The sequence below is a fragment of the Pongo pygmaeus genome, chromosome 16 (genome assembly GCF_028885625.2).
Source record: "Pongo pygmaeus isolate AG05252 chromosome 16, NHGRI_mPonPyg2-v2.0_pri, whole genome shotgun sequence".
In the NCBI taxonomy this organism is placed as follows: domain Eukaryota; kingdom Metazoa; phylum Chordata; class Mammalia; order Primates; family Hominidae; genus Pongo; species Pongo pygmaeus.
In genome coordinates, this window is record NC_072389.2 from 23,937,846 (window position 1) to 23,959,440 (window position 21,595).

Below are 21,595 nucleotides of genomic sequence, written 5' to 3' on the forward strand. Positions count from 1 at the left end.
AACTTCTGCCTCCTGGGTTCAAGCAATTCTCCTGCCTCAGCTTCCCGAGTAGCTGGGATTACAGGCGTGTGCCACCATGCCTGGCTAATTTTTCTGTATACCTTTAATAGAGACAGGATTTCACCATGTTTTCCAGGCTGGTCTCGAGCTCCTGACTCAGGTGATCTACCTGCCTCAGCCTCCCAAAGTGCTGGGATTACAAGTGTGGGCCACTGCGTCCAGCCCATCTGTCTTTTAAAAAAATGTTTTTAATTGGAGGTATAATTTATATTCAGTGAAATGCACAGATCTGGTTTACATTTTGATGAGTTTTAACTCATTTAACATTACCCATGGAACCTACCTCCTTTGAACATACAGAGTATTTCTATCATCCAGAAAGTGTTCCTGTGCTTTCATCCTGTCCGGCACTCCCCCAGCAGCTGATGAACATGCTGAGGACATTGGTACTGGATTCTGGCCACCCCAAAAGAGCCGCTTTGAGAAGGCTTACCCAGCACTAAATCCCTGCCTGCTCTCTCAAAATTTCCATCTTTAAGCTGGTTGTACCTATAACCCTCCCTCATCAACTCAATAGATAAACAAACCCTGAAAAATAAACTCCCCTTCCTGGCCCAGCAGCCCACAGCCTAATATTGACTGTATTCCCAGGCTTTCAGAAATGGAACTCGCCTGCCGGTTCACCCTCACTAGGGCGGCAGCTGCACAGGAGCAGCTGGGCTCACCCATTAAGCCAGAAGCCAATAGCTGGACAGTGACACTCAGACCCCAGCCTGGGCCAGCCTGGCTGAAAGCCCCCTTCTTTCTGTCCCACTGTGGAGAGAGGGGGCGGAGCATACACAACTCTACTGCCCTCCGCATCCTTCAGCTGTGCTTCCTCCTGGGAGAGGGAGCCGCTCATTAATTTGGCCAAAGCCTTCTTGAGGGCTGTAGGTTTCACAGGCTGGGTGTGTGGGGCCCACCATGCTAGAGAGAGAGGCTGGTGTGTCAGAAGGCAGCCACCTGGCCAGAGGAGGGTCAACCCCCTTGGTGACCTCCTTCCCCCGGCTGGACACAGCGTCCTGCACTCTCTACATGTGACTGTTCCCCTCAGAGCTGCTTCCAGGGGAGGGGTTCTAACCCTGTGGGTGGGGACATTGTGTTACTTTACGGTGGGCCATGGCTCCCTCTGACATCGCCAACTCAGAGGCAGTAGAGAGAAGATGAGAAATTCCCTGGCCCCTCCTCCCTCAGCACCCCCACCTCTGCACACGTCCACATATGGAGACCCTGACAATGGGCCCTGGGAGTGCCACCATCTGCGCCTCCTTTCCATGCCTGCAGCAGCCATGCCCACTCTCCAGACCCTCACCCACCTGGCTCAGTAGACACTGCACTGCCTGTGGTCCTGCACCTACACCTGGGCCTCTGTACCCCTCAGTTCCCCCAGTCTGGTTCTTATTTTCCCCAACAAGTAGGGAGCCTGTAAGGTCACCTGTTGAGCAAGCTGGGGGAGAGAGTAGGGTGGGGCTGGGGGGATGAGGAGGAGAAGCTCATGGTCATGCTGGAGACTCAGCTGAGCAGAGTCTCTGCAGGCCCCTTGGCTGCCTAGCCAGTGGTGATCCTGCCCCCACCCTCATTTCTTCTTTGTTAACAAAACCATGACCTCATTAAATACTGGACACCTATAAACCTCATGGACCCTCCTCCAGCCTCCCCACCGTGTACTGGTCAGTCTAAGTCAACTCTAGTCATTTCATTCCTCTGGACATTGACTGCTTGGGGCTTGGGCATGAGCTGCCTCTTCACCTGAGCCTGAGCCACAGGTACCCTCTGCACCTACCACACTGATGCACTGGGCCAGGGAGAGCTCCGTCTTGATGGAGATGAGCTGTGAGGAGCTGGTGGCTGGGTGGATCAGGTTGTGGTAACAGGTTTTGTTCAGAAGGTCGTCCATCAGTTTCTGCTCGGCATGGGCCACGCGGCAGTCCCCTGGGTAAACACACAGACATGCTGGGCCCTTGTGCAGCTGTCCCCCACTGCAGCTGACAGCTATGAAGCAGGAGCTGAGAGGGCCAGGGAGCAGAGACACCCTGAGAGCTGGCTGAAGCAGTGAAGGCGCTGGCGGGCCTTTCTTTCCCTGGGGACTTCAAATGACATTAATGACAGAGCTCAGCTACCTCCTCCCCATGCCATACCTCTCCCTCCTCCCCCTCCCTCGATCAATGAACAGCATCCCATGCTCTACACATCTGATACAAAACTGGGTGTCTCTTCCTGACTCCTCCCTTGGTTCATCCAAGTAGCCCCCAAGTCCCGTCTGTCCTCCCATCTCCACGGCTAAAGCCATGTCCCTGCCTCCCCTGCCCTGCCCACCTTCTATTCTCTCCACCTGCACTCTGCCCCTGCCATCCGTGTGCCGTACAGTGGCAGACTGGTCTTTCTACAGCAAGCTGGACTAGGGCCCTTCCCCGCCCACAGCTCTCAGAGCTGGAGGTGGAGTTGAAGCTCATGTTCTGGCTTGGCATTCAGAGCTCTTTCCCCCTCGGCACTGGCTTATCCAGAGTGCTCACAGTGCAGGGCAGGAGCCCCATGACTCTAATGTGGGTTTGGTGCAGAACTGGGTCTGAGGTGGTGCTTTCCCTATGAAGAGACAGGGCCGACATGGGGGGATTTTCTGGGTTCAGAGTTAGACCTACAGAGTGCAAGGTTTCTCTGAGGCACCAAACGGAGGGGTCGAGCTAGCAGCTGGCTCCTGGTCTGGAGCTTCAAGGAGGGGTCTCAGCTCAGAGCCAAATTCAATAGCCAGCTTACATGCAGCCTCCCGCAGGGAGCCCATGGAGCTTCCACAGCCTCAGATCTGCCCCTCTGCATACCCCAGATCTCTTGCCAAGGGGCGTTTGGGTCTTCATGTCATCTCCCTCCCATATCTGGGAGTAAAGGTGAGGTGAGGGGACTTGCGCTTGTGTACTCTGGTGTCTTAAGGGAGAGTGTGTCAAGTAGAGTGGAGGCGGCTTGGAAAGAGGGAGACTCAGAGGAGAGTGAAGGACACATGACCAGGCGAGCCTGGGAGCAGGAAAAGAGAGTGAGCAGAGGAAACCGCTGGGTCAGGGGAGCGGATGGGAGGATCAGGGAATGAGGGGGGCTGGAGACGTGGGGGTGGGGACGCTGGTGAAGGGCTGCCTGGCTCGCCAGGCTCAGGAGTCAGTTACATCCTCCCACAAGGACCAGCTCACCTAGTCGCCCCAAAGCCCTCTCTCTGTGGGTGGGACCAGAGGGCCAAGAGCACAGATAACCCAGTTGAGCAGGACTGAGGTGGACTCAGGTGGGTGCTGGGCTGGACTCCTGGCTCTGGGGAGCAGCCGCCACCCTGCCTACTGCAACCACTTTCCAACTCGCTGCCTATCTGAGCAGATGCAATATTGGGCACCTTGTAAAACATGCTCCTGGTGCACCTGCTGCCTGCTGCCCCTCCTGCAGAGTGCCTGGGCTCTCCAGAGGGGATTCCTGTAGAGGCTTGGCCTAGATTCTGAGTCCTGCCTCTCATACCCGGGGCTGCTACCCCAGAGGCCAGCTGCTTGAGTACCCTGGAAGCTAGTCTGTAGCCCCAGGCTACAGCTGGGTCCATCCCACAGCCCTTCTTTAGTGTATCTATTTGGACTGACTGCTCAGTTCATAGAGAGGGGTGTGTCTTGCCCCAGCCCATCTGGCATGTCTAAGGCAGCTGTGGGGTCAGAATCTGCAGATCCCAGCCCCCAGCCCTGCAACAGTAGGAGAGGCTGGACCCCACATCTCTGAAGTCCCACTGGGCTGGTGCGAGAGGGCTCCCGAGTCCAGAGCTGCTCTGCAGGCTGTGGGGCTCATGCACCAGCTTTGAACCCACCTGATGTGCTCAGGTTGCTCACCTTTGGGCCTGTCCTGACTCTCAGGCATTCGGCTGAGCCTGAGGGCCTCTCCCTCATCTTGACCACCAGCTACAGGCTCTGACTTAGAGGTTCCCAGAACCTTAGACCATTTGGCTGGCCCCCCATTTCTCACCTGAGGAAACTGAGACCAGAGAGGGAAAGCAACTTTCTCAAGGACCCCCAGCAATTCAGAGGCAGAACCAGGTCTAGGAGCCTCTTCTCGATAGATTTTCTCCCTGTCCCCCGAGCCTTCTTTAGTGCCTCATTAACTTCCCTGTAAGGAAACTGCCCCCCTGAGGCTGGAAATGGTGCTGTCCAGAGTGGTGTGCGACAGTGACTGTGCCTGTGTTTGTACTTGTGAGTGTGTATGGGGGTGGGGATGAGGGGGGGAATAAATGGCAGGGATACTGGGGGCTGGATGCACTCCACCTCACCCCAAAAAGGGGTGCAAGAGACCCCAGCCAAGCACAGCACATGCTTTGACTTTCCAATCTGCTGAATGCCTGTGAGGCCGGCTGGGCCCAGAAGACAAGGGACAGGCCTTTCCCCATAGATGGCAGGGGGGCCCCAAGATGGGTGGAAGCTTCTGCTGCAACTTTGGGGGTCACATCCCAGCCCATGGGCTGACACTTAAGCAGAAAAAGCCACCTCTAGGAGTCAGTCATGATCTAGTGATTCTGATGAGGAGGGGCCCCACCAGCCTCTGTCCAGGGTCTTGTCTGGGAAAAACTGCTCCCTGGCAGAAAGAGGCTAATAATTTGAGAGGAAGCCATAGCTGAAACCCTAAACTGTGTGAGTGTGTGTGTCCAGTTTGAAAAAGCGTATCTGACCTAAACATTTATATTGAAAAAATGGAAAGATATTCCCCTTGTTTTGGAATACAAACTACAGAAAGCAACAGTTAACAGAATCTCATCGGAAAGGTCAGATTCTGCATCTGGAAAGGCACAGTGATTTTCAACTGCAGTGTGTGTCCTTAACTGAAGAAGGGAAGGTGAGATTTATATTTAGTAAAAGGCAGCTATGAATTTACCTTTTATAAAGAGCTTGCTATATACTATTAGTGCTTTTCAATCATGTCAGAATCAGCCAGAAGCCTGTGGAAATGCAAATTCCCAGGCTTCATTCCCAGAGATTCTGGTCCTGTGAGCCTAGGGTGGGGCCCAGAAATCTCTATGGGGTGGTGCAGGCTGCCCCAGGACCACACCAAGAAACACTGCAACTGGCCCCCACACATCCCAGTCCACAAATATGCAGGCAGGCATCTTATCTCCACAGAACAGATAGGGAAACTGAGGTCCAGGGTGGGGAAAGAAACATCACGGGGCCACCCAGCAAGTAGTAGCAGAGCCACGATACACCCACTGTCTGCAGACACCATCTCTGATGACAGCTCCACCTCCCCACAGGAACCTTGCCTACCCCCACCCCTACCTCCTGCTGCCCGTATGGTGGGTCTCTGTCCAAGGAAGATGTACCCTAGGTCCTCTAGGCTGACTGGGGCTCAGAGGAAACCTTGGCCCAGAGTGTAGGAGCTAGAGGGGTCCTTGGAATTCATGTGGGGAATTTGAGGCCCAAAGAAGGCAGTGCACATTTGAACTCTGTCTGGAGAAGGGCTGGGTCTCCTTCCTGAGTGGTACGTTTGACTTCACCAGCCTGGCCCTCAGTCAAGCTGGCTGTCCAGGCCCGCCACACCTCAGGGTGGGTGACCAGAGGTGGTGGTGCCATAAAACACATTTCCTGGGAGATCCACCCCCAAAGCTCAAAACATTCCAGGGCTGGTGAGTTGGGCAAGCCCCCTTCCCTCTCAGCCCAGTTTCCCCATCTCTACAACAGCTGTGCTGGTGGAGACTTCTCCCTGAGACTGAGCTGCAGATTTTCTCCTGGGTGCCTACACCACCCACGTTGCCAGCTCCTCTGTGCCCACTCTTCAAGAAACTCAGCTCTCAGGTAAGGAAGGTGCCTTGGCTCTATCAGGAGCAGGAGCTGGTGCACCCCCAGCTTCCCAGACCAGTGGGGATGGCCCGGGCTGCCTATAAAGCTGCTGCCCAGCCCAGAGACACCCACCTGGGAGGGTGGCCCTGGCCCTCGCAGCGGCTCTGAGAAGAGGCGGCCCCCACTCCAAAACTGGCAGAGCCACCCATGCCTTCCCTCAGCCCAAAGAGGCTTTTAGGAAAATGAATCATCTCAGGTTCAAACCCATGGGGTTGCTGAAAGACAAGAAAGTGCGGGGCGAGCTGGCATGAGGGAGCACTGCTCCATGCAGACTTTGCAGGGAGGGCACTTAGAAAAAGGGACTGGAGTCTGGGAGGGTGTCTAGCTCAGGGTTAAAGGGAGGGGATGGAGCTGGAGTGAGCTGGCCTCGTCCTCCCCCTTGGGCCTTCCAGCCTGGGCTCAGGCGATTCAAAGGAGCGAGCACCTCCCTCTCCCGGCCAGGGAGTTCTTGCCACATTCTTCAATCAGTACCATTCCCTTGGGGGCTGAGTGACAGCACCCACCTCCAGACCTGGCTGGAACTGCTGTCTCAATTCTAGATCCAAAAGAACCTCTGGCAGCTTCTCCATCTCCCTCTCAGTCCAGCCTCACCTCTTCGCCCGTGGAGGAGCTCCAACAGCTGCTCTCGCAACTGGAGGAACAAGGCAGGAAGGGCAGGGTCTGAAGAAGGAACCACCTTCAAAACGCAGCTCTGCCACCTTCTCCCCAGGACTCTCAGGCTTGCTTTCCTATTGCGCCCTCGACATCCTTTTGCTATAATCTGGCATGTTGACATATAGTCTTTAAAAGCAACAACACTGTTGACGTGGAGCAGACTTCCCATTTGGGATGGTCTGGAGAAGTTAGGTTTGAGGGCATCCTCTCTTCTGCAAACTGCAGCAGTAATAGATGAGATATACAAAGTAAATAAAGGCTGCACGCAGTGGTCACGCCTGTAATCCTGTAATCCCACCACACTGGGAGGCTGAGGTAGGAGGATCACTTGAAGCCAGGAGTTCGAGACCAGCCTGGCCAATATGGCAACACCCTGTCTCTACTAAAAATATAAAAATTAGCTGTGCATAGTGGTGCACACCTGTAGTCCCAGCTACTCAGGAGGCTGAGGCAGGAGAATCACTTGAATCCACGAGGCAGAGGTTGCAGTGAAACGAGATCCTGCCACTGCATTCCAGCCTGGGTGACAGAGTGAGACTCCATCTCAAAAAATAAAAATAAAAAATAAAGTACATAAAAAAGACATGCCCAGGCTGAAAAATAAGTTAATCTTTATCTCCATGAACGAAAAGCAGAAAAGAAATGCAAAGTGGTTGGAGGCTGAAGAGCCTGGACCCTGCTGGGCTTTGGGAACCAATGATGGTGGCAGGTCCTTTGGGATAAAGAGGGACCAAATGACTCCTACCTAGAAGCTGGGAGCTTGGGTGTACCCCAGTACTTGAAAGGATGTTGGCCGGGCGCAGTGGCTAATGCCTGTAATACCAGCACTTTGGGAGGCCGAGGGAAAGTAACTCTTACATCAGTGTGAAAGCAAATCAGACAGGACAGGGGAACATGGAGGGGAGGAGAGCCAAACCAGGGCCTGGTTCCACCCACCCCATTGGGCCAGAAGCACAAGTGGTTCTCTGCACAACATCAAGAGTGAGGACATGCTTTCAGCTCCACTTTAACTCAGGTTCCTCATGTGACAGCAGGCTTGTCAATCCCACTTGCCCCCGTGGCTCACACCAGAAAACCACCAGCAGTGTGAGTAAGGACAGAAGCAGGAGACAGAAGAGCCAGGGTTTGGGAATCCCACAGCAACCCACAGGCCCTCATCACACACAGCAATGATGTGCCCTCACTGGGCTCACCACCACCACCAGACAGCACCTTCACTACCTGATAACCTGCCTGGGTAACACCACTGTAACACAAGAAACAGGTCTAGAATCTAGCATGTATGCTACACCTGAAGGAGCAAAAGATGGTAATAAAATATGATAAAATTTTTATTTCTTTAATATAAAATTTAGAGCCATAATCAAAATGTGTAATTCTGACGGGGTTCACTACTTATGAAAACTTCACAGCCCTCTATTTTCAACTGTAAATGGTATTCCGTGGCTCCTCACCAGCATGTAACTAGAGTTACTCTGAAATCCGTTTCACGGCTTATTTTTGGCAAGCGGTGATTTCTTCAACCCACGTTTTCCAAGGGAAAAAAGGACATGAAATGTTTCCAAAAGTTTCTTACAATCTTTAGATAAACTACTGTTCAACAACTGCATCCTCCAAGTCAACACATCAAGAATCCTTCAATCACAAACACTTAAGGTGAGAAAACGGTGTCTATCCATGCAGGAGAGGGACACGTTATCCATGCTTATGAAGACAGCCTGGATATCGGCTACTGAAAAACTGTGAATGCATCTTCCTTTTTCTACTTTCCAAAATTTTTGTGAGGTGATACTTATTTCTATGTTTGTTTCTATTCTTTTTATTTTGTATTTTTTAGTAGGTACATCCTTATTAGAAATCTACTGTAGAACCAATGTCCCATACAGGACTCCACGTGCCACAGGAACCAAAAAGTCACATGCAGCGAAGATGAAGACACAGCAGACAACCTGTGTGGACACCACAGAGCCACCTGCCCAGGACACCAGTGGAGCCACAGGTGCAATTCAAAATGTTCTTAGTCGTATTAATAAACATGGCCAGGTGCGGTGGCTCATGCCTGTAATCCCAACACTTTGGGAGGCTGAGGCGGGCAGATTACCTGAGGTTGGGAGTTCAAGACCATCCTGGCCAACATCGTGAAACCCCATCTCTACTAAAAATACACAAATTAGCCAGGTATGGTGGCATGCATCTGTAGTCCCAGCCACTCAGGAGGTTGAGGCAGAAGAATCATTTGAACCCAGGGGGCAGAGGCTGCAGTGAGCTGAGATTGTGCCACTGCACTCCAGTCCAGGCAACAGAGTGAGTCTCCATCTCAGGGGGAAAAAAAAATTGTTCTTAGTCACATTAATAAAAGTAAACACACACACACACACACACACACACACACACACACACACACACACACACACACACAAAATTAATTGTAGTAATGGCCAGGTGCAGTGGCTCATGCCTGTAATCCCAGCACTTTGGGAGGCCAAGGTGGGCAGATTACTTGAGATCAGGAGTTCGACACCAGCCTGGCCAACGTGGTGAAACTCTTGTCTCTACAAAAATACAAAAATCAGCCAGGCGTGGTGGTGTACATCCATAGTCCCAGCTGCTCGGGAGGCTGAAGAAGAAGAATTACTTGAACCCAAGAGGCGGAGGTTGCAGTGAGCCAAGATTGCACCACTGCACTCTGGCCTGGGCAACAGAGCAAGACTCCATCTCAAAAATAAAAAATAATTTTAATAATGTATCATACTTATCCCAACAGACTGAAAATCTTACCATTTCAACATGAAATATAAGAAAAATGATTGAGATATTTTACATAGGTTATTTCATATTAAGTCCTCAAAAACCATCAGCATAGCTTACATATGTAGCACATTTCAATTTGCAGTGAAATTTGCATTGAAAATATCTGATCTGCACTTAGACTCATAAAATACATAGTTGACAAAGTAGACTCACGTGGCCAAGTGACATTCTTAAATGCTTTCTAATAACAGAATCAAGTTTTTAAACCTGCATTTTAATTAATAAAAATTAGATAAAATATTCAGTGTCTCAGCTACGATGGACACACTTCAAGTGCTGATCAGCAAATGGTGTGAGTGCTGGCCAGACTAGCCAACGCAGGCTACACCACTGCAGCTGAAACAGGCCAGTCTCTCTGCGCACGTGAACAGTCTGGGCAAGCAGGAGATGGGGAAACGGGCACCGCCCTCATGAGAACAAAGGACCCACAACAGGAACCCTGCACTCACCCCCTGCCAAAGACACCAACAGCCCATGACGCAGCCTCCTCACAAAAGGGAGAGGCATTCAAGAACTTAGAAAATCACCTCTTCCTGGAAAATGCTCACTTTAAAACTTTGCATGTAACTTTACATTTGAATTACAAGGTTTTTAACATCCATTTTCTCATGTCTTCTTAACTCTGTGAAAGTAAACACAGCTTTTATTCTTACTCCTATAGTTACTGTGTTGGAAGTTCACCTATGTGAACAAGCTGTTGCAACTGAAATTTTCTGAGAACAGATCTCCAGCTCTTTCCATTAACACAAACTGTATTAAGTTTAGTTCTCTAATTTCCATTGCTTAAAGGCCAGAATGTGTGAAATATGCATTATCAGATTAGAAAAACAAACAAACATCAGAAAAACATTTTGCAAAATAGCATTTGCTAAACTCTATGATAGAAACTAGCTTTAAAACTTCCTGTTTCAAAATTTCACTGTGTGTCCACTAAGTTAGTTTTTCTGGCTGTGGACAGCAGGCCCACCGCACGCTGCAGGCCCACCGCACACCGCAGATGCACCCCATGACACAGGCCCACCGCACGCCGCAGGCCCACCCCACGCCACAGGCCCACCCCATGACACACGCCCACCCCACGACACAGGCCCACCCCACGCCGCAGACGCACCCCACGCCGCAGGCCCACCACATGCCGAAGGCCCACCCCACGCCGCAGATGCACCATGCCCCCCATGAACAGGCCAGCTGAGAGCTGCAGCCACTGCCCAGGGCTCCCTGCTCTGTGCTCAGCTGCCTGATCCAACCTGCCAGGGCTCTGCTTTCTCTATGTGTAGAAACAAAAAACCAGGAGCATGATGTGACAAAAAGCAGATTTTTATTAAACAGAGGTACATATGTGTTTCATTTTCTAATAAATCTCTTTCACAAATCACCTTGTTTTTTCACTCTTCTTGAATGATCATTTTTAGACAACACTGTCTGACTGTTTTGGCTTCTGCTAAAGTTAGTCTCTGTTCACAGGCTGAGTCTGACTTCTTCCCACCTCCTCCTAGTCGGGCCTTCCAAAACAATGCTCACCATTCTTTCACATTGACTTTGGTTTTGAAAGGAAAAGTTATCTTACAAAGTAGTATGTATAACTCTGTAATATATGAAGTGAGGCAATGATACAATCAGTTTTAAAAATAACCTTTCATGATGATTTTCATTTACATCCACCTGCTTGTTAGCAAGAATCTTTTTACAGGTTTACTGCACACCCAATTTCTCTTCTGGAAAAACTTTTGAACATCATCATGCCCTCGCCCTCCAACTTCTCCTCTCACCTATATTTAAAAGGGTCTGCTCTTTACCCTAAAATCTATACTAGGTAATTTTCAGAATATTCCTTCAATCACCAAACAAAGTTTTGAGATCCTCGTGCTGGATTTCACTATCTTAATATGAAAACCAATAATCACCTATTAAAATTCAATACAGGCCAGGCACAGTGGCTAACGCCTGTAATCCCAACATCTGGAAAGGCCAAGGCAGGTGGATCACCTGAGGTCAGGAGTTTGAGACCAGCCTGACCAATATGGTAAAACCCCATCTCTACTAAAAACACAAAAATGAGTCAGGTGTGGTTGCAGACACCTCTAGTCCCAGCTACTCGGGAGGCTGAGGCAGGAGAATAGCTTGAACCCAGGAGGTGGAGGTTGCAGTGAGCCAAGATCGTTGACACTGCACTCCAGCCTGGACGATAGAGAGAGACTCCATCACAAAAAAAAAAAAAAAAAGTTAGTAAGTAAAATAAATAGGCCAGGCGTGGTGGCTAATGCCTGTAATCCGAACATTTTGGGAGGCCAAGGTGGGTGGATCACCTGAGGTCGGGAGTTCAAGACCAGCCTGACCAACATGAAGAAACCCCATCTCTACTAAAACTACAAAATTAGTGGGGCGTAGTGGCGCACGCCAGTAATCCCAGCTGCTCGAGAGGCTGAGGCAGGAGAATTACTTGAACCTGGGAGGCGGAGGTTGCGGTGAGTCAAGATCGCGCCACCGCACTCCGGCCTGGGCAACAAGAGTGAAACTCTGTCTCAAAAATACAAAAAAAAGTAAATAAATAAAACACAATACAATACAGCTAATACGATTTACCTAAGACGCTGTTGTATGAGCTGAACCAGAGGCAAACACTGTTTGCCAGAAGACTCACAGATCCCTGTATTAATAAGGTCTTTATCCAATGGAGTCCTGCTTCTATGAAATGCTGAGGCATTTGCTTCCTGTTCATCAATTTCTTTTTCCTTCTGTGCTTCTTTTTTGGCTTCAATATCCTGTAATTCATAAACAGAAATTGTTTACAAGTGATCTCATTACCAGGTGTGAAGACACAGGCTGGCTGAGCCCTGACCCCAGTGCCAAGCTATCCCAGTCTCTGTGGCTGCCGCACACACCTACCCACAGGCCTCCACCTGCCCTGTTGGAAACCCCAACTCAGTTGTGCAGTTTCAAACAGTGTCTTCTGTTTACAGATCCAAGGTCCAGGCTGCCTCTGCTGATGCTCTCCAGCCTCCTTCTGTGAAGTCCCTAAAATCCTTAACCCTGCTACTGGCTCTCACAAAACCCAATGTGATCTGCCCCACACATGCAGCATCTAGCTGCTCTGTAAGGACAAGAAGGAGCTGGAATTCTCACACACAAAAGTCCTGGTTCAAATGTAAATGGCAAAGCCACTTTGGGAAACTATGAACACACACTGACCCCAGAACCTAACAAATTCCACTCCAAGTGTTTACCCAAAGGGACGACATATGTTCACTAAAGTACTTGTTCACAGCACAATCATAGCAGCTCTACACAGCTAAAAACCAGAAAGCCTGGACGTGGTGGCTCACGCTTGTAATCCCAACACTTTGGGAGGCCAAGGTGGGGGGATCACGAGCCCAGGAGTTGGAGACCAGCCTGTGCAACACAGTAACACCTTGTCTCTACAAAAAAAATCAAAAAACTAGCCCGGCATGGTGACATGCCTGTGGTCCCTGCAACATAGGAGGCTGAGGTGGGAGGATCATGTGAGCCTAGGAGGACAAGGCTGCCGTGAGCCAAGATCAGGTCACTGTATACAGCCTGGGTGACAGAGCAAGACCCTGTCTCAAAAAAAAAAAAAAAGAAAACTAAAACCAAAAACAATGTAATGTCCTTCAATAGGAGAATGAACTAACAAAGAGTACTACACCCATAAAATGGAAAACTTCCCAATAATAAAAACGAAGTCACAATAGACACATCAGTGAGTGAATCTGAAAATCATTCTCCAAGGCCAGGCAGGAAAGAGTGCATACTATACAGTTATATTGCTGCGACACTCAGAGCAGGCGAAATGCATCTCATCTGAGGGCAGGGGAGTATCCTGGCTGCAAGTGCCAAGGGCACAGGGATCTTTCCGGGTGACGGGAATGGTCTACATGAGTAACAGGTTATCTGTTAACTTCACTGAAACAGGCAACATGCAGTATTTTATCACAATTAAATCATCTCAATAATTTTTAAAATTAGCACATAAAATAATTTTAATTTAAGAAAATACTTGGATATGATAAAAGTTGAGTGTTTTACTGTGTTCTGTTATTCTTCACATGTGTGAGTGTGGTATTTCCGATCTCAGCGCACCACCAGGTCACGTGTGCCTCCAAGGCCATACCTGGATCTCTGCAGTAATGGCTGCGTGTAAGGCTGACTCCAACCCTCCAGCAGCCATCAAGCTGCCCACCAGAAGATCAATCATGAATCGACGACCTGGACTTATGTTCACTTCATTGCCTGAAACTGAACTAGAAAGTGTGTGCCAATTTGAGTGAAACGCCATCCCCTCCGAGCACCCTGACCCATGCCGTCTCCTGTTCCTTCCCCGAGCCCACCTGCGCAGGGCAGGAGAGCAGAGAGCGCCCAGGCCTGCTTCTCAGCGGTGGGCAGCAGCAGGGACCAGCCGCTCTGCAGCATGGCCTGGGAGGCTGAATGCACGGTGCTCAGCACGCCTGTGCTGCTGGCCAGGGTCACCACCGTCTGCTTCAGGCTGTTCAGGAGGACGCTGCCCAGACCTAAACCAAGGAATTCCGGGTCAACCTGGTGACTAATGGCAGCATGCAACTGAAAGGAGAAAAACAATTTTCACTTAGAACCCCTAAAAATGAGTGAATTTCAAAGTCTTACTAAACACCGAATAAAACTCAATTTGAAGTATTATTTAAATAGACAAAATAACTTCTCAGCTTATGTATTTTTAAAAACTGGACTAAAAAAACTCTTACCCACAATAGTTGAAGTATTTTCTAGAGGAATTTTTGTAACCCCACTATGAACACATATATGGAAAAGCTCAAGATCAGCAGAAGAGCTAAACAACTAGCAACAGCAACCTCCACCCCACCCCAACCATCTGCACCAAACACAAATAATGGCTACAATGTAACCACAAAAGCTGCCACAGGCGGTGGCTCATGCCTGTAATCCCAGCACTTTGGGAGGCCAAGGTGGGAAGATTACTTGAGATCAGGAGTTCAAGACCAGCCTGGCCAACATGATGAAACCCCATCTCTATAAAAAAATCAGCCAGGTGTGATGGTACACGCCTGTAGTCCCAGCTACTTGGGAGGCTGAGGCAGGAGAATCACTTGAACCTGGCAGGCCAAGAGTGCACCACTGCATTCCAGCTAGGGTGACAAAGTGACACTCTGTCTTAAAAAAAAAAAAAGCTGCTAAAAATTAGATTGCGGAGCTGAGAGTACACAAGGAAACTCCTCAAGTGCAAAACCGAAATTCACATGGGCACACACAGCAGGAATCAAGAGGTTCCGGGCTCTGAAAGCAGAGCCAAGCCACCAGGCTTCAGCACAACCTCCCACACGGGAAGGCACACAACGACCCACTGAACCCGAGCTTCCTGCAGAAGGCTGGGAGCCACTCAGGATCACCTGCCTGCCAGCCAACCACAGCCAGGGGGCAACACACTGCCCGTCCCAGGCTCTGGGTAGCAAGAGGCCCCACGAGAAATCAGAGACCCGGCCTTGCCCTGGGAGTAGAAGTGAAATCAAAAGCACACCACTCATCTAGGTATAGATATCACAGGTCAGGAAATGACCACCAAAACTCACCTAGAGTCTGTGAAACCTACAGAACCCTCAGGACCCCGGAGAGGCAAATGCAAAACCATACGCTGGGACACCTCGACAGCCTAAGACATACACGAGGCCACGCCCCACAGCACCGACCAGAACAGAAACATCACTGAAAACCAGGAGGGGCAGCAAACACCTGGGCTGCACCCACGCAAATGCCAGGATGCCACAGGTATGGTGATAAATGAGTGCTACAGAGGACTAGAGAAGCACACTTCAGACCTCTGCTCGGTTCATTACTGCAACTAAACACTACACTCAGTTCTGTACATTCTAGAAGCAGGGCAAAAAGGGGAGGGGCTGGAAGAGGGACATGACGGGTTCTTACACAGAAACCACTGTAATAAAAGGGAAAAATTACTATGTCGAGAAAACTGTGGTTCCTGTCATTAAGTTAGAGGGTTTTATTACAAAGACAAAAGATGATGATCAAACACTTCAGCTTTAGTTTTGCCAGGGAGGAAGACTTTTTTTAGCTTTTATTTTGACCGTAACCATAACCTTCACGGTGAGGAAAGGAAGGTATTGCTTTGGGAGCCGAGCTTACTGAGTAGATCAAGCTTGTCCAACCCATGGCCCGAGGGCAGCACGGGGCCCAGGACGGCTTTGAATGCGGCCCAAAGTAAAATTTCTTAACACATCATGAGATATTTTTGGGATTTTTTTCTAAGCTCATCAGCTATCGTTAGTGTATTTTATGTGTAGCCCAAGACAATTCTTCTTCCAGTGTGGCCCAGGGAAACCAAAGACCGGACCCTCTTGGTGCAGGGTTTTCACAGTACAGAGGAGAGACAGGCCAGCACTGGAGTCTCAGCTGAGCGCTGTCTCTCTCCATCACCTGTGATCTCACCCAGTCATTTCTCCACAGGCAACAACAGTAAAACAGTAACAATGCCAACAAACTAATGATTCTAGCAAAAATAACACAATCCATACACACTCTTCCTGCATGCCGAGGCTGACTTCCAGGACAAACAAAATAAACAGATCAAGTTTTTTAAGCCTTGCGTCCATTATTAGTGCATTACAATCTTACTTTAAAATACTTCATCCAACAGGCCTTCAAAATACATAAACCTTCTTACAAATCGCTGAGACACTTATAAAAGGAGCAAGAGGAAGGGAAATCACAAATACCTGAAGTCGTGGAAGATTCAGCGTTGCCACGGCCATGCACTCTTTCTCCTGGGGTGGCGGCCAGTCCACGGAGCCGTCCATCTCCTCACTCACCTGCTGCAGCAGGAGATCCAGCTGCTCAAAAGTCACTGAGCAAATGTCTACCCCCAAAGGGACACGGAGGCCAATGGACCACTCAGAACACGATGACCAAGCACAGCTCTAAGAGGAAACGCAACAATCTAAAATGAATCTCCAAATGCAGCTGCTGGTCTGTTCCACAGGAGTCACCAGCGTGTGTGATGGAGCTGCCTTATGTTATTACCTATCATCCCTCTAACTGCCCAGTCGAAAAGCATTCATGGGTGTCTAGCTCACACACTATCAGCTTCCAATTTTCGTGCCCATTTCACTAGCCCCATCTAACTTGGCCATACCTAAAAAAGTAAAAACATTTTTAAAAATCTTTTCACTCTCAAAATGATTAATGCACATTAATGGATGGCAGTGAGGCTCTCCATCCACTTGAAGTGGTATAATAGCAACTCTAACTGCACAATGAATTGTTAGACACATATAACACACACACTCCCTTTCATAGTGAGAGAACAAGTAATTGGCAAAAATGTAGAACTGTAGAACACCATCAACAAACTGGATCTAATTTATAGAACACTTCACCCAACAACAGCAAAATACATATACTTTTTTTCTTTTTTGAGACAGAGTCTCACTCTGTTGTCCAGGCTAGAGTGCAGTGGTGCAATCTCAGCCCACTGCAAGCTCTGCCTCCCGGGTTCACGCCATTCTCCTACCTCAGCCTCCTGAGTAGCTGGGACTACAGGTGCTCGCCACCATGCCTGGCTAATTTTTTTTTGTATTTTTAGTAGAGACGGGGTTTCACCATGTTAGCCAGGATGGTCTTGATCTCCTGACCTCGTGATCCACCTGACTCAGCCTACCAAAGTGCTGGGATTACGGGCGTGAGCCACCGTGCCCGGCCATACATATACTTTACACACACTTTTATTTTATTTTATTTTATTTGAGATGGAGTCTAGCTCTGTTGCCCAGGCTGGAGTGCAGTCGCGCGATCTCAGTTCACTGCAAGCTCCACCTCCTGGGCTCAAGCCATTCTCCTGCCTCAGCCTCCCAAGTAGCTGGGACTACAGGTGCCCGCCATCATGCCCAGGTAATTTTTTTTTGTATTTTTAGTAGAGACGGCGTTTCACCATGTTAGCCAGGATGGTCTCGATCTCCTGATCTCATGATCTGCCCGCCTCGGCCTCCCAAAGTGCTGGACCATACATATACCTTTTAAGCACAAACAGACCACACATATACTTTTTATACGTATATGTATACATATATGTATACATATATGTATATACAGACCATACATATACAGACCATACATATACTTTTTAAGCACATACAGAATGTTCAATAAGAGAGAACATATCCTGACACATAAGTCTTAACAAATTTAAAAGAAATGAAATCATATGCAGTTTGTTCTCCAATCACAATGGTATTAAACTAGAAATCATTAACAGAACAATCTGCAAACACTTCAAAATAAAACAACATACTTAATAATCCATGGGTCAGGCCAGGCGCAGTGGCTCATGCGTGTAATCCCAACACTGTGGGAGGCCAAGTTGGTGGAATCACCTGAGGCCAGGAGTTGAAGATCAGCCTGGCCAACATGGAGAAACCCCATCTCTACTGAAAATACAAAACAATTAGCCAGGCATGGTGGTGGGTGCCTGTAGTCCCACCTAATCAGGAGGCTGAGGCAGGAGAATCGCTTGGACCCAGGAGACAGAGGTTGCAGTGATCCGAGATCATGCCATTGCACTCCAGCCTGGACAACAACAGTGAAACTCCGTATTGAAGAAAAATAATAATAATGATAATAATAATCCATGGGTCAAAGAACAATTCTCAAAAGAAATTAGAAAATACTTTGAACATAAATGAAAATGCACCAAAATTTGTGGGTTTAACTAAAGCACTGCTTAGAGGAAAATTTATAGCATCAAATCATTATATATTACAAAAAAGATAGGTCTAAATCAGCAATCTAAGTTTCCACCTTAAGAAACTAAAAAAGAGCAAAGTGAACACAAAACAAGCCAAAGGGACAAATGACAAGATAAAAGCAGAAAACCAATGAGATTGAAAGCAAAAAAACAAGCCAAAAATTAATGAAACTTAAAGATTGTTCTTTGAAAAGATCAACAAAATTGAAAAACTCTAGCAAAACTGACAAAGAAAAAAACAGAAAAGATACAAATTATCAGTATCAGGAATGAATGAAGGGACCTCACTGCAGGCCCCACAGACTTCAGATGGTTAGCAAGAGAATGCTAAGGAAAACTTGACATGTAAAAATCAGACAACTTAGATGAAATAAAGCAATGTCTGAGTGCCACAAACCAGGAAAAACCTCCTAGAAACAAACAGGTCACCTCAATAGTTCTATATCTGTTAAATAAATTGAATTTGCAAAATCTTTTTTTTTTTTTTTTTTTGAGCCCGAGTCTCACTCTGTCACCCAGGCTGGAGTGCATTGGTGCAATCTCAGCTCTCTGCAGTCTCCGCCTCCCAGGTTCAAGTGATTCTCCTGCCTTAGCCTCCTGAGTAGCTGGGATTACAGGTGCACGCCACCAAGCTCGACTAATTTTTTGTGTTTTTAGTAGAAACGGGGTTTCACCATGTTAGCCAGGCTGGTCTCAAACTCCTGACCTCTGGTGATCCACCTGCCTCGGCCTCCCAACGTGCTGGGATTATAGGCGTGAGCCACCGCGCCCGGCGAAAAATCTTTTAGAAAGAAATCTCTAGGTTCAGATGGATTCAAAAACATTTAAAGAAGAAATAACACTAATTCTACACAATCCCTTATAGAAAATGGAAAAGGAGGGAACACATGCCAATACTTTGTATAAGGTCAGCTTTCCCCTGACAGAAAGTCAGACGAGATAGTATAATACAAAGAAAGAAAACTGCAAACCAACATCCCTGATGAGCATCAACAGAAAAATCCTCAAAAACATGTTACCATGTCAAATTTAGCAATATAGAAACAGAATAGGGCTGGGCGCGGTGGCTCATGCCTATAATCATAGGAATTTGGGATGCCAAGGAGGGTGGATCACTTGAGGTCAGGAGTTGGAGACCAGGCTGGCCAACATGGTGAAACCCCATCTCTATTAAAAACAAACAAACAAACAAATAAAATTAGCCAGGTGTGATGGTGCACACCTCTAATCCCAGCTACTCAGGAAGCTGAGGCAGGAGAATTGCTTGAACCCAGGATGCAGAGGTTGCAGAGAGCTGAGATTGCACCAATGCACTCCAGCCTGGGTGACAGAGTGAGATTCTGTCTCAAAAAAAAAAAAAAAAAAAATAGAGTAGTAAATTGTGGCCAAGGGATCCCTATCCCAGTAACACAAGGCTTGGTCAGTATTTAAAAATCAGGCTGGTATAGTGTCTCACACCTGTAATCCCAGCACTTTGGGAGGCCAAGGAAGGCAGATCACTTGAGCTCAGGATTTCAAGACCAGCCTGGGCAACATAGTGAAACCCCATCTCTAAAAAAGAAAAAAAAAAAGTTTAAGAAAAAGAAAGTAAAAATCATCAATGTAATACACCACACTAACACACTAAAGAAGGAAAACTGCATGACGATTTCATTTGGATTAAAAGCATTTAACAAATTTTAACACCCATTCAGGATTTTTCAAAAGCTTCTAAATGGGGGAATTAAGGCCGGGCACGGTGGCTCATGCCTGTAATCTCAGCACTTTGGGAGGCCGAGGCAGGCAGATCACAAGGTCAGGAGATCGAGAGCATCCTGGCTAACACGGTGAAACCACGTCTCTACTAAAAATACAGAAAGTCAGCTGAGCACGGTGGCAGGCGCCTGTAGTCCCAGCTACTCGGGAGGCTGAGGCAGGAGAATGGTGTGAACCCAGGAGGCGGAGTTTGCAGTGAGCCGAGATCACGCCAGCGCACGCCAGCCTGGGCATAGAGCGAGACTCCGTCTCAAAAAAAAAAAAAAAAAAAAAATTGGGGGGAATTAAAGAAACTGCCTTAATCTGGTAATAAGGCACCTACATAAATATGCACAGCTAACATCACAGTTGATGGTGAAAGACTGAACTGCTTTCCCCTACAGTCAGGAGCAAGGCAGGGCACCCACTGTCACCTCTCCTATTCAGCTTCACACTGCAAGTCCTGGCCAGGGCAATCAGGCCGGGAAAAATACATAAAAGGCAAGCAGACTGGAAAGGAAGAAATGAAACTGCCCCTCTATACAGATAGCATTTAATTGTCCATGAAGAAAACCCAAGGAAACTACAATGAAGCTCATAATAAATGAGTTTAGCACAACTGCAGGACACAAGAACAACAAACAAAACTCAGTGGTATTTCCCATATACTGGTAATGAACAACTGGAAACCAAAATCCTCCAAAATACCAAATCAAGCTCTATATTCAGTACCTGGGCAGGCCCACATGTAATTCCCACTATGTGTTTGGCGTCCAGTCCTGGCAATGCTGCAGGTTCTGGCTTGGTCACGCGCAACGTGTCAAAGTGCTGGCACTGGTCGTTGCTCCTCCAGCTGTGGACCTCGCTGTCCTCAGTCAGAGCCAGGCAGTGGGTGGAGCCTGCAGCCACATCAATCATCTTCTTCCCTACAAGGAAAGAGGGATGCAGATGCACCTTCAAGCCTATGACCTGAATGGCCTAGAAAGATATTTCCACTAGGCCATTCAGGTCAGAAAGCTTTTAATAGTAACTTCTTGAGGATAATCTGTTGCTTTAATATTAAGCACAATCATTTGCTTTGGGTGTGTTATTAAAACTCCTGTATTTTGTCAGCTACAATTTGTTAGGACCCACAGCCTACAAACATCATAATGCTGGGATACGAAAAGGATCTGTTCTTTTTTCTCCTCCTCATTCAGATTTTCATTCCGAAAGAAACAAGGTGCTTTTAATTAACCATTAGATCACATTCTCCCATCCCAGATACAACAATGCACAGCACACTCTTCACTGAGGAAAGCTTCCTAAGAAGAAATCTATTGTTCTCTCAGAGTTAGGAGATATCACTATTTAAAACGTTGTTTCTATTTAAACACTCAGCAAAATATTCTATTTTTCTTTCCTGGTAAATCGAACACGACCAACACAAAGGGTGTTTCACAGAAATGTCAACATATAAAATAATTCAGCTGAAAAAACACACTGCAGTGAGGGGAACAATTCTATCCTAGGAGCTTACCATAAGTTAACATCAGCAACAACAAAAGGTGTTTTCAACAGTAATTTAAATACCCTCAAAGTAAATGATTTCTGTATCTAATAATTGTCGTAGCTTTCCTATACTAATGGAGGGGAATATAAACAAGGAGGCAAGTGAAATTCAAATACCATTCAATGACACAGGGTAAACTTCTTACTCTGCAACTTATCTCAGAAGCCTAGAAAATAATAAATACCGTATGGGCACACAAAA

General features: G+C 47.8%; 1 protein-coding gene and 1 pseudogene across 3 annotated transcripts; both read right to left on the minus strand.

Annotated features, from left to right (window-relative positions):
- Positions 1–2,789: 2,789 nt before the first annotated feature.
- LOC129014569 (uncharacterized) lies at positions 2,790–6,702 on the minus strand (annotated as a pseudogene).
- A 3,943-nt stretch (positions 6,703–10,645) lies between these two features.
- Positions 10,646–21,128, minus strand: LOC129014568 (E3 ubiquitin-protein ligase HERC2-like). 3 transcript variants are annotated; one of them, XM_063653292.1, is made up of 6 exons: positions 20,575–21,128; positions 16,085–16,285; positions 13,691–13,919; positions 13,474–13,603; positions 11,928–12,106; positions 10,646–10,881 (listed from the first exon to the last, which is right to left on the minus strand). In XM_063653292.1, the coding sequence occupies exons 1-4, from the start codon at positions 20,758–20,760 to the stop codon at positions 13,581–13,583; spliced, it is 639 nt and encodes a 212-aa protein (XP_063509362.1). In that variant the 5' UTR covers positions 20,761–21,128; the 3' UTR covers positions 10,646–10,881; positions 11,928–12,106; positions 13,474–13,580. The 3 variants fall into 3 exon arrangements, with proteins under 3 accessions (XP_063509362.1, XP_063509363.1, XP_063509361.1); XM_063653293.1 differs by having other exon boundaries at positions 10,646–12,109; positions 13,476–13,603; XM_063653291.1 differs by having other exon boundaries at positions 10,646–12,106.
- Between the last annotated feature and the right edge of the window lie 467 nt (positions 21,129–21,595).